The sequence below is a fragment of the Euwallacea similis genome, unplaced genomic scaffold (assembly GCF_039881205.1).
Source record: "Euwallacea similis isolate ESF13 unplaced genomic scaffold, ESF131.1 scaffold_57, whole genome shotgun sequence".
Classification (NCBI taxonomy): Eukaryota; Metazoa; Arthropoda; class Insecta; order Coleoptera; family Curculionidae; genus Euwallacea; species Euwallacea similis.
Window position 1 is genome coordinate 255980 of NW_027098682.1, and position 13719 is coordinate 269698.

At 35.1% G+C, this 13719-nt stretch overlaps 1 protein-coding gene across 1 annotated transcript; it reads left to right on the forward strand.

Moving 5' to 3' along the window:
• Positions 1-11194: 11194 nt before the first annotated feature.
• Positions 11195-13109, forward strand: LOC136419020 (uncharacterized). The gene is made up of 3 exons (XM_066405206.1): positions 11195-11336; positions 12479-12640; positions 12708-13109. Exons 2-3 carry the CDS (start codon positions 12563-12565, stop codon positions 13107-13109), a joined length of 480 nt encoding a protein of 159 aa, XP_066261303.1. The 5' UTR covers positions 11195-11336; positions 12479-12562.
• The last annotated feature ends 610 nt before the right edge of the window (positions 13110-13719 follow it).

A 13719-nucleotide genomic window follows, 5' to 3' on the forward strand; every position in this document is an offset into this window, starting at 1 on the left:
GTCTAACGAAGGGTCAGTAAATCGTCATCGTGGTAGTGGCCGTCCAAGAATGACGAACCAACGCGAAAACCGGCGACTTCGTTGTTCAGCGACAGGTGCCCTGTTTGAAACAATTCCGTCTCTTGGTGCTAACTGGATAGCCACCCTAAATCGAAGGGTCTCCCTTAGTACGATGTATCGCAGAATTCGAAGTTTTGGACTAAATTCATATCGTCCTATGCGTCGGCTCCATTATCACGAAACCACAGGGTGGCCCGACTGGAGTGGTGTCGTCTGAGAGTGCAATGGGTGGATGAGTGGAGAAGAATCGTGTTCAGTGATGAGAGCCGATTTTGTTTATGGCGATCTCATGGACGGTTACGTGTTAGAAGGCGCAGAGGAGAGCGACTAAATTTGAACTTTTTGGAAAGGCGTCATTCTGGTTTAACACCACGTGTCATGCTTTGGGGTGCCATCCAGTATGGTAGTCGGTCTCCTCTTGTTTTCATTTATGATAGATTAAATGCTCAGAGGTACATTAATAGTGTCTTAGAAACGGTTCTTGCACCATACATGCACGACCATCCTGGAAGCACATTTCAACATGATAATGCGCGACCACATGTAGCCAACGATACTTTGAGGTATTTTGAAGCTGCAAATTTAGATACTTTGCCTTGGCTAGCTCGGTCTCCAGATTGGTCCCCAATGGAGCATGTATGGGATATAATGGGTCGGAGACTTCAACGTTTAGCTCGCCCTCCAGAGACCATAGATGAACTCCGCAAGCAGGTGCAGATTGCCTGGGATACAATACCACAGGAAGATATTGACAATTTAATTTTAAGCATGCCACGTCGCTTACAGGAATGTATTAATTTAAGAGGAGATACCACCCATTATTAAATTATTATAAAATTTTTTCACTTATTCATAATAATTTTCTTTTGATATTTTGATCTTTTTTATCTATTATCCGACCCAACGTCATGCCAGAATTTCAAACGTGTTCTTCTTGGTGTTGCGGTTTTTTTGAAAGTCAGTGTATTTTAATGAAATGTTGCAGTGATACACAGTTCGACAAGGTGCCCTTTTCCTATAATTTGGATAAACAAATTTTAAACCAAAATGGGGAAAATGGGGGGTCATGGATACATTACAGCGCCCTCCCCCCTCCAACTTTTTTGGTGAACGCCAATGGTGAACGTGTTTAATGTTTTAAACTAAATGTTCATTACCCTAGTAAAATTTTAATTTGTCGCTTACTTTAGAAAATAATCCAACATATTGCCCCTCAATACATGGCACCCATTTTTCTTTTACATTGGGAAAGTATCTTTAAATTTTTTCATCATACATGTCTACTAGGTTTTCCAATATAATGCAACGTACATTTTGTATAGAAATAAATGATAGATACACTCCCGATATAAACGAAAAATGGGTACCATGTATTCAAAAGCAACATGCTGGAATATCTTTTAAGTAAACGGTAAATTAAAATCTTACAAGAACAAAAAAATTAAGATAAAGACATTTGCGTGCTTACAAAAAGTAGTAGGGGAAAAACGTGTCAATGACCTCCCATTTTCTCCACTATGGTTTCAAATTTTTTTACTCGAATTATAAAAAAAGTGCACCTCATCGAACTGTGCATCACTGTAAAATTTCATTAAAATATGTCAATAACAGCGAAATTATTAACGAAATTAATTGTTTTAACAACTTCAACACTCTGTATAGTGAGTATAAAACGCCGAAGAAAAAAGTCGCATAAGGAAGTCTAATTAATTTCACTCAAGGAATCTGTTGTTAGCACCTTAGCCTACTAATTTGCAACACTGCGTATATTATAAAGTTATAGCATATTTCTGTCGGTTCGGAAATGTATAATTTTATTAATCGAGTCGGTGTCTTCCGCAATTTAAACGAAGGACACAGAAAATGGTTTGCCAATGAATTATTTTATAGCGCATGATTTTTTTGTATATTTAGCTGCATAATGGAGAAATCGTAAGAAAAATAAATATTTGATTGCGTAAAAATTGCACCCTGTATCTGTAGAACTGAAGCAAATATTGTTATTATTGGTCTCATTCATTAACCGATGAAGGTAGTTACCCTCATTTTGTAACTAAATAGTTAAAAATGAAACTCGTTTAAGTGGCGCAGGTATTAATTACTATAATCTGAAAATGTTCTTTTAATATTATTTAAAAAATTGGTCAGTCACTTGAAAATATGTCAAATTGTAAAAATCACTCTGTAAAATTTATTTTCAAAGCGGGCAAAATCATCATAAATGAGACAGACACCCTGTAGAAGTTCGACCATGTTCGTTATCTCGGAACGTAAAAGAGATGCAAAAAAGTTAAATACAGGGTGTTTTAAGAACAGATGTACAAACTTCAATATGTTGTTCTACATTTAATTGAAAGAAAACAAGTTCCTATAAACATAAGTTCAAAAAGGCATTGTTTAGGATATACAGGGCGATAAAAATTCATTTTGAAAATAATTTTTTAAGTATATATTTCAAAAACAGTTATTGTTATTTTAAAGAAATGTGGTCTAGGAAAATGTACATTAAAAGACATTTTTCGCAATGGAAGTAAATAAAATCTGTAAAGAGTGGCGTGCAATTGCTACAATCAACCAGACAAAAAAAAAGATGAGGCGTCACTGTTTTTAAAACAAGATTTCTTTATTTTTTAAATCTCCAATCATTTTGCTGAAACAAAGATCTTTTAAGGATTTATTTATCGTAAAGTGTATCATTTCCGAGAAATAATTTGTATCAATTAATCAATAATAATTTATTATCTACGTGATATCTAAAGCTTTATTTCTGGAAAACGACACACTTTATTATAAATCCTTAAGAGACCTTCGTTTTAGAAAAATGTTTGATGATTTAAAAAATTAGGAAATCGTGTTTAAAACAAACAGTGGCGCCCCATTTTTTATGTCCGATTCTGGCAATTGATAGTACGTGCGCCACCGGTTACAAATTTTATTTACTTTCATTGCAAAACATGTCTTTTAATGACGCGTTCTCCTCGGCCAAATTTCTTAAAAATATCAACAACCGTTTTTGAAATACATACTTAAAAAAAATCATTTTCAAAATTAACTTCTAAACGAAGTCTTTCCGAACTTATTGTTGTAGATATGTCTGCCACAAAATTTACAGCTCTTAACTAATCCTTTAGTTTTATCAGAAGCTGAAGGAAAAATACTCGCTACATGATGCCGCCTAGGGTTTCCCACAATATAGTGAATTTCCCTATCAAGTAACAGTACAATGACACTGTTCGAACCGGGAAATTCGATTATAGTGTAAATTCCTGTTAATTTAATATAGTTACATATAGGATAATTTAGAATTAAAACCTGCAATTGTCGGGCACAGCATTCTCGTGATACACCTATGAGCGTCACTAGTCTGAGATTCACTCCCGCCAAACACAGGGTTTTTATATAATATCAGCGTTTGTGTATTCTTCCATTTTGATTCAAAATTTCACTTTAATTTTGCTACTAACAGCCACCGAAAAACAAAAACGTACAACGCAAGTAATAACTGTCATTATTTCTTTTCCATGGTCAACTACGCGAAGAATAAAAATTTACTAGAATGAAACATTAGTTTATTATTATATACAATATTATACAGGGTGTTTCAAAGTTTAACAGAAATAATTAAGGATCATGTAGAAGTGATTAAAATATGACGATTTACTTGTTAAAACTATATTCACAAACTTCTCGTTACTGAGATACAGGATGTTAAAGTCTTCGTAAAAAAATTGAAATTTATTAATAGCTTTCAAGCCCCTACAGGTATTACAATGAAACTTTGCTCGACTTTGTGTGCTCAATAGTTCATATTTTGCTGTAAAAACATTAACATTAGATTCACCAGTGGCGTGCAGTCGGGCACCACTTTGAATATTTTTCAATAAAAAATTGGTACGCCAATGATTTTTCTCAAATTAAAAATTATTTTTAGAATCCTCGTTTAATTTAGAAGAGAAAAGTTCACTTGACTTTTTTTCCTCCGATGTGTTGTTTTTCAGTAAAAAAATAAAAACCGTTTACGTGCACGCCATTTAATAGTTTTTTTCAACACTTCTAAAATATGTAGACTTTTACGAGTTGGAAAATTAAAAATTATTTATTGCTAATAGAATTAACAGTAACAAATAAACATAAACTATTATAACAAGTGCTGAAAATGAAAACCACCTTCCTGAATACACATTTCACATCTTCTTCGCAATGAATTAATAGAGGTTGATATTATTTGGTTGTTGTTCCTCAACACAGAATAAAAATGCACATTTTCTAGACATGTATTAATCCGATTTTAACAAGATATACATAAATCCTAACACTAGCACTTATGTACATATATTACGTTTATATATTATCTGACACATACAACTCAAAATAATTATTTCAAAAATTTTAAAATTATCAAATACGTATTGTATGTATTTACGTACTGACATATACCTAAATAAATATCAACGAAAAGTAATTAAGAATTATTTTTTATTAGACGTGCTGGTAAAAAAATGTGTTATTTGAGTCTGTTTTTTGTTTTTAAATGCGACATCTTGCGCTTGAACCAACAATTCCTGTAGAAAAATCATTCGATGTTCAGGAACATTATTTTGTTTTGTCCAAGCAATACACGTGTTAAAAACTGACACTACATCAGTACTTGTCACCAAACGTGGAATTTCCGAAACATCGTCAGAGTCACTATCAGAATAGGAATCTTCATCTATTTCTTGAATGATATAAGCCTCAATCGATGAGTGCTTTGTCGTGTACTATCCACTTTTTTATCTCTTCTTTATTTAAGTTTTGGTCAATCTTTCTTCCCAAATCCACAATCTCTTCTAGTCCGTTATTCAGCTCTGTGGGATTGGGCTCATTGATTTGTCTAGCTAACCTAGCTAATGGAATTTCATCTTCCTCGTCACTGTCACAAGCGTTTGCTTCATACGGTAATATCTTACTCCATGATTTTTGTATTAAGTTAACACTCACATATCTCAATGCTTCGTCCAAAGAGAAAACAACGTCCTTCATATTTATGCTTTTCAGTGATTCTAATATATCACAATCAGAGTCGAAAATTTTTTTCAGCAACTTTTTGCGATAGAACAATTTTATTGCTTGTATAACGTGTTGATCCATTGGCTGTATCAACGGTGTACAATTTGGAGGAAGAAAAAGTGCAAAAATTTTATCATCGTTGCTAGACAACTGAGTGGTATGCCCAGGTGCATTGTCCAAAATTAAAATTGCTTCTGAACTAAGGTCGAGTTTCTTCATTTTACGTCTAACTGATGGTACAAACTCATTGTGAAACCACTCAGTAAAAATATCTTTAGTTACCCAAGGTCTCCGTTGCCTTCTATGACAAACGGGAACTTCAACGTTTCTAAACGCACGGGGTTTCACACTCTTACTTAGAACCAATAACTTTAATTTGTGAGATCCAGATGCATTGGAACAAGGCATAAAAGTGATCCGTTCTTTGTTTACTTTTCGCTCGGGGGCAGATTTTTCTTTGAAATGGGCTAAGGTTTTTCTTGGTAAAACTCTCCAAAAAAGTCCGCTTTCATCAGCATTACAAATTTGATGCGGAACCAACTTTTTTTCCTTTATCAATTCTATAAGTTTTTCCACGAATGGCACGACAGCGTCATAGTCGCTAGATAGTGATTCTCCACAAATGCTTAACTGGTGAATACCAAATCTAGTCTTAAATTTATGAAGCCAACGAGAACTTGCTTTAAAATCATCTTTTGTGTACTTTCTTTATAGAAAAACTGAGCTTTCGCGCGAAGAATTTCTCCAAAAATTGGAGAACCTGGAAAAACAAAGGGAATTCCTATAACCTGTATTGAAAATATGGAATATGTATAAGAATTTACCTTTTGTTCTTTCTTGCATAAACCACGTAAATAAAGTCTTTTCAACTCTAAAATTTGAACTGAACTTTAAAGTTTTTCTATTTGAAGGTCCAAAATCATTTTCATGGAGGTATGCCAGGATCTTGTTTTTGTTTTTTTTTTAATATCAGCCACAGTAGCTTTTCCGATGCCATATTTAGATGTAATTCTTGAATAGTTTGCACCGACATCTATATCTTTTAACACTTCAATTTTTTTTTTTAATCGAGTGTTAAGTGCTTTCTTTTTGACATTTTTCTTGGAAGCAAGCCCAAACCAGATCTCTTACTACCCGCACACACACATTAGGGGCGCTAAACACAATGATCTTTATATTCAAAGGTTTAACTTAAAACAGAGCGAAGGGACTCCCCGATGGAGCGAAGGGAGTCCCACATTATCAACGGTGGTGCCGTAATTCAAGCAGTGACAACCAGCAACTCTTTTCTGATTAACGTTCGAATTATCGAGGTAGCGTTCGGACTGTAACTCATGATTTCGCCGTTCGGATTATCGTGTGTGTGTTCGGATTAAAGAGGTTGCACTGTATTTTAGAAGTGTTGAAAAAAACTGTTAAATGGCGTGCACGTAAACGGTTTTTATTTTTTTACTGAAAAACAACACATCGGAGGAAAAAAAGTCAAGTGAACTTTTCTCTTCTAAATTAAACGAGGATTCTAAAAATAATTTTTAATTTGAGAAAAATCACTGGCGTACTTTTTTTTTTTTAATATTCAAAGTGGTGCCCGACTGCACGCCACTGGTGAATCTAATGTTAATGTTTTTACAGCAAAATATGAACTATTGAGCACACAAAGTGCGAGCAAAGTTTCATTGTAATACCTGTAGGGTTTTGAAAGCTATTAATAAATTTCAATTTTTTTACGAAGACTTTAACATCCTGTATCTCAGTAACGAGAAGTTTGTGAATATAGTTTTAACAAGTAAATCGTCATATTTTAATCACTTATACATGATCCTTAATTATTTCTGTTAAACTTTGAAACACCCTGTATATATTTTATTAGTATACATTAGTACTCGTTTATCTGAATACTCGATTATATGAACTATCCAATATAATGAACAATAAAATTTTAACATGGTAAGTTCTATAGATTGAACAGCGGCAACCTCGATTATATGAACTTCTGGTAGTTCACCGCAGAGGTTTCGGGAACCCCCGAAAAGGTTTAATAATGTATTATAACGGTATAAAATATGTACTAATAGTAGTTTCCACAGCAAGCTATAGAATATAACAGGCTTATTTGATCCGCCGAGTTGCGTTCTGTCGTCAAAATATGAAGCGCAAAGTATTGACATTATCAGACAAAAGTGATATTATAAAGAAGTTGGAAAGCGGTGAAAGTGTCACAAATCTCGCAAAAAAGTATGGTATTGCAAAATCCACTGTTTGTCTTATAAAAAAGAATCGAATTAATATTTTGAATACTTCATCCGAGTGCTATGGTTTGAGTAAAAGAAAACCTTTAAAAACTGGAGAAATGCCTAGAATGGAAAAAAAATTATATGAATGGTTTTGTAACCAGAGATCCAGAAACCTTCCAGTAACAAGTGAGCTATTAAAGATCAAGGCAAAATCGTTAAATGGGATTTTAAAAGAAAAAGAATACTTTAATGCAAGTGATGGTTGGTTGCAAAAGTTTAAACGTAGATTTGGCATTAGATTTTTGAAAATATCCGGTGAAAAACTATCAACGAATCCTGAACTTGTACCCCCATTTCAAGAAAATCTTCGTTCACTTATAGCCAGACTTAATCTTACAGATGCACAAATGTATAATGCAGATGAGGCTGGTCTCTTTTGGAAGTTGCTTCCCGAAAAAACGATAGTAAGGAGAGATGAAAAAACTGTTTCTGGGAGAAAAAGTGAAAAAGTTAGACTTACTTTTCTTGCCTGTACAAACGCTACAGGAGATCATAAAATTAAACCCCTTGTAATAGGGAAAGCAAAACGTCCACGATGTTTTACAAATTTCTCGTTGCGCAGGCTGCTGATGCAGCGTCTGCCTGTAAGCATCTGGGATAATATGACACCTATACGTCATCATCCTACTCGTCATATGTTGTGCAAAGTGACTTTTTTAGGGAAATAAAAAAAAATCGGAATAAATTTGCTTAATTTTCCCCAGGTAAATACCTGGGGATTTGAGAAGGTTTTTGATGCTTTTGCTTAAAAGTTTTTCCAATGGTTTGTTATCGACGAATCTCCGGAAGAAAAGAAAGACTTAAATCTCCGACTGAATTTATTAATTTCACGTAGAAAATAATTGTCAGAGTTAAAGATATAACGTCCTTTTTAACCGCCGGGACAATATTGCCCTCCATCCCGGGTTCCATTCCTCTCCTTTCACCAACACCGCCCCGCAACGCCAACATAAGTGGGTACGTCTGTTTATTTTCTTCGTGGTTTTGCTGGAACCTTGCACGTTGATAACAGGTTTAGGTGAGACGAAAAGATTAGTGCGGTGGGTTTTTGGCGGTGATTGGGGGCTAGATAGGTATCTGGGGGTAAAGGAAATATGGGTTGGGAATAGGTGCCAAATGGGTTATTTTGGAGTGTGGGGTATAACAGCCCACCTAGTAAACATATTGTACTAAAAATCCTGCCGTCTTCCCCTGCTGACCCACAATCTCAGGAAATAATTTGAATAACAAATTTTTGGAATGATCTCCATTGTCACTTGCCCATAACAGTTGCTTTGCTCAAGAACTATTGCTATAGCTCGAACATTATTTTGAAAGAATAGATTTTCTTTATTGAAAAAAAATTAAGTGGAATTTATATTTTCTGTATAATTTTCCTTGAAAACATCATAACGTTTTCTTATAGATAGCGAAGTATCAAAGTAACATTAATAAAATCTCTCAAGATAATGTACAACGATTAGTACAATTCTACAGGCTCACATAACCGTTGAAGATATCTCAAGTCTGCGTATAGCGTTTGCGTAGTATACTGTACTATTAAACGCGTTAAAGTATACATCATAGTTAATTCTCTTAAGTTTGCTTTTACCTCGTGAGTTTACGAGGTTTAGTTTTATAACTCACAGCAAAATATTGTTGTTGGGTTACGCAACGCATAGTGAGGGTAACTAGTGCAAGCAGGGCCAGCCTTGGCAAGTACGGCGCCCTGGACCGTCGTCCAAGTTTGCCCCCCATAAAGTCGGCACTGAGTGCAAAAATGAAAAAACTCTTAAAAACTCCAACTTATAGACGGTTCAGAAGCTATTTACAGCCACGTACATACAAATCACAGCACAATTAAGCTTTTTTCCACTCGCAACAATAGTCATTTGCGTTACAAGAATGGAAAATTTTTGTAGGGCGAGCCAACGAGATCCTCAAATGAACAGCAGGCGAGTCCCTAACAAGCGGAAAGCTCTTCTTCTAAACAAACACATTATCGGTCCTGCTGCATTCTAACATTTCATCACTCATTTTACTATAATAATAATAATAACCTAACAAAAAAATAAAAGTTTAAATTTACCGGCAAAAATTATAACGTAAAGCACAAAATGGGGTCAAAATACAATTGTAATGGAACTCGCGTAACAAAACTTGGGAACACTTTGGTAGATTTTTTTATTCCGCTAGTTATGATACACACAACCCCTAATCGTTTACAAAACTAAAGATCTCGAGATTAAGCTGACATTTCAATAGAGAGAGCCAAGAGTAAAATTGAGGGAAGTGACAAAATTCCGGGAGCGTCGAGTTATATTATTATAATGGTTATGGTCAATATAGTTATGGTCCTTTTACAAGCTTCGGGGTATCTTAAGTACCAAATCTGGGGGTCAGTACCCATAGGCGTACTCCGGTTTTAGGCAATTGACAAGACAATCCACAGATGGTAACTTTCTAAATCCTTAACCCGTAACGTTAAGATAATGGTAAGAAAAGATTATTTACGGGGGTGTTGCAGCTGTGGTGCGATTTTAGCAAAATGTGGATATTTTAGACTTTTGTCTTGACGAGGAAAAGGAATGAAAGTGAAAGTTTTTTATGAAGGGTAACCTTTATTGGAAGATAATGGGTTCCCAACATATGGCCATCCTGGACATACCACTAAAGTGGTGGAAATTCATAGGCGTAGCCTAAGGGTACATTACACAAGGAACAACTTATAACTAGCGATTTCGAAAATCTATCTAAGAGAAATGTACATACTTCACAGGTCACCGAAAAGTAATGAAGTTAACATAGAAGTTACGACACGTTGTATTAACTGCTCGCAGGTGTACTTCAGGAAAATCAAACGGCTGGATACCGGGCGACCCCACATTGTTGTTCTAGGGTTAACCAAAAAACAACTTGGGGAAATAATTAAAAATTTAAAAACCAAACCACAAATGTGTTTGTATGTAACTAAACATCAAATATGCACAAGAAAAGGACGAACTTAGAATTTTTAATGTTGTATTCATAGTTAATTTGGCAACAAAGAAGTTTTATTTTTAGAAAATTCATTAAATAAAATTCTACATCGCCATCTAACCGCCGTAAGTTGTGTTTAGCGTTACGATTTTTACTACATAGTAAAGATTTCTTTCAAGGCTCGCGCATGTGCAGCAGAAAAACTAACCAACAGCTGTTACTTAATAATTTAGTCAGTAGTCCATTTATTTAATCTGCTTCTGCTTTCAACAAATAAACGTAGGTGTGCTATTCTTATAATTCCATGGGTACTACATTGAACTTGATTAATCTAGGGTAAGAATATTAATTAATTATTAATTTATTTTATTTAAAGCATAGAGAAAGATAACACTCTTATTTACGTATTAACTGCTTTCAAGAAGTTCCGGTTGACCTTCTAGTGCGTATGCGTGTATGCACGTGTTCATATTAAAATTTTGTATAACTATTTATACACTGCTCAAAACAATTAGGAGATATTGCAAAATAAAACCTAAAAATTTTTTTTTGTTACAGGAAATACTCCAAAACAAGTTTTTATTTGCATGTTAAGTTTTCTTGAGCATAGTAAAAGTGTTTTATACTGTACAGGCTTATTTTGACCTCTGGAGACAATATTTTATAAAAATGTGTACAGTTGTGTATTAAAAGGTCATGGTTTATAAAGGTAAATAAAACTTTCTGTTTATTAATTTGATAAAAAAACTAAATTTCAGTAATGAGTATGATCTCTTGCTGCTAAGAAAGCTTGGCACCTTGATGGCATTGACTCAATCAAGTTATTGAAGATTGCTTGGGGAATTTCATTCCATTCTTCAATTAGGGCATTTCGAAGATCTGGAATGGTTCCGGGTGGCAAATTTCTACTGGCAACACGTCGTCCTAAAGTACCCCAAGCATGTTCAATTGGATTTTCATCCGGAGAATTGGCAGGTCATACCATTCTCTCTATATTTATTTTTTCCAACCAGTTGTTCATGATGTTACCACGATGTGGACGAGCATTATCGTCCATAAAAATAAACTGATTGCCTATTGCCGCAGCATAAAGCATTACAATAGGTTGTAGAATTTCATGAAGATACCTATGGGCATTTAAAGGACTATTGTCGATGAAATACAGATCTGTATGTTCATCAAAACGAATTCCTGCCCATACCATTACGCCGCTGCCTTCAAAAGCAGATCGTTCTCTTACAAAATAGGGATTGTTTCGTTTTTCGTGTTCACACCAAATCAGTACACGGCGAATATCAGGTTCCAGAGTGAACCTGGACTCATCGCTGAACAGGAACAGCCCCAGTCATTATGGCTCCAATTTCTGTGGAGCTCGGTCCATTCTTTCCTTGCTCGTTTGTGCTGCACCATTAATGGAATACAAACCATAGGCTTTCGGGCATAAAGTTCGATATTATGCAGCTTATTCCTGATGGTTTGAGTGGACACAAGCCTTCCAGTGGCATTAGCATACTCGCCTCTTAGAAGTGTTGCATTGAGATTGTGATATCGCCGAGTCAGCAGATGAAGAAAACAGTCTTCCCTTTGTGTTGGGAAAGATGGTCGACCTTGTCCAGGTCTTCTCACATTTCCCGTTTCCCGAAACCGATTCCACAGCCGCGAAATCATACTTTGACTAAACTTTTATTTTTATTTTATATTAACTCGCGGAGTGAATTGGGGTGGGGTAACTAAAACGTGCTTTCGTGCATTTTAGGTTATTTTAGATCGTTTAAGTAACTCGAACGCTCTTAAAATCCAATAAATCTTTCGCTCTTTACTAAAAATCAGGATATTACACAAAAAATAACCCGACCTAAGCTGAACTAATCTAAAATGCGTCAAAAGAACGTTTCAGTTACCCCACCCGGCACTCCGATTCGCTCCCCAGGTCCCAAAAGATCCTTTACCTATTGGAAATAACACAAAATAGGCAAATTTTGAATTTTTTTGCCCTCGCACTCGGTATACTCTAAGGTGTTTGTTTAAAAAAAAAGAGACGCAAATTCTGTGGTATCCGAATCGAACGAGACCGTGGTAAGATCTTTAATTGTTTATGAAAAATAATATATTTTCAGGCAGAGCACGTGTATCAGCAGATCGTGAGCCAGCTCCCTGAGGAGCACAAGGCAATCATAGAACTGAGGTGTAAAGTCATCCTAATGGAAGTTGAGAAAGAACAAATGGACAAACAAATAAAACTTTTAGAGTTAAAGTGCAAGCATATGAATGATACTATAGTAAGTTAATGTGATTTTTGACTGTTGGGGAATTAATTTAAAATAAATCGTCATTGTTATCTTTTAGGAAAAGGCCAATTGGGAGAGATTGGTAAAAACTAATTTGTTAGACGTACGAAGCTTCATCGACTATTTTGATCGGAACTGCATAACTAACAACTCAAACGAACGAAACAGAAGATTTACGCTATTCATACAAAATGAAGACGAACAACTGAAAGAGTGGGGTTTACCCCAAATCAAATTTACAAAAATATTCCCCCAGTTGTATGAGAAAGTCTGCAAGGCAGCACATCCTACATTCTTTGCAGAAAATGCATTAATAATAACAAACATAAGCTTAGAACCAACGGAACTCAAAATTATTGGCTTTTTATGGGATAAGTTAAAATTACCAAAAGAAAAATTACAAGTTAAAAATGAAAACAAATTATCATGTATATTTGAAGAGTACAAGAATAAAAATTAATTTGAGAATTATCTGGAAGTCTTTGTTAATTTCGTTTTTGATATTTTTTGTTTTTATGATTTTTTTTGTTTATGAGGCAAGGTAACGTAAAGGTGTAATGTAAATCCTTTTATTTTACGAACGATTTCACCCGTATTAGTCTCGTTACGACTCTTTGGGCCTGTTGGTACCCAGTCAACTATCCGTACGCCCTTACCTAATTCGTCGGTCCAATCTCCCCGTAGACATCCAACAACGCTATCTGTATCGTAATATATGTCGGATTAACTTGAGAAGTATTTTCCATTTTGTATTTTGTATATCGCTTTATTTTTATTTAACAGAAAAGAAAGATAGAAGAGACAGACAAACCAGTTCACTATTCCACGACCGCTCTTCTTCCCATCAATCTATTCACTGCCCGTTCTTTTTCCCTCTTCTCTTAACGTTTCCCAGTTCTGGTGAGTCCTTTAGAACCGTGGGAAAAGTACCTGCTAGTCCCTATTACCAAAGAACCAATAATTTAGTGTCACCCAAATAATTAGCACACATGGCCACTTAAGCGCGCCGTGGCAATAGTGACCTCGTTCGACAGTGCTTTATCTTCAGATGGCCCTGCCAGCCTGCCCTA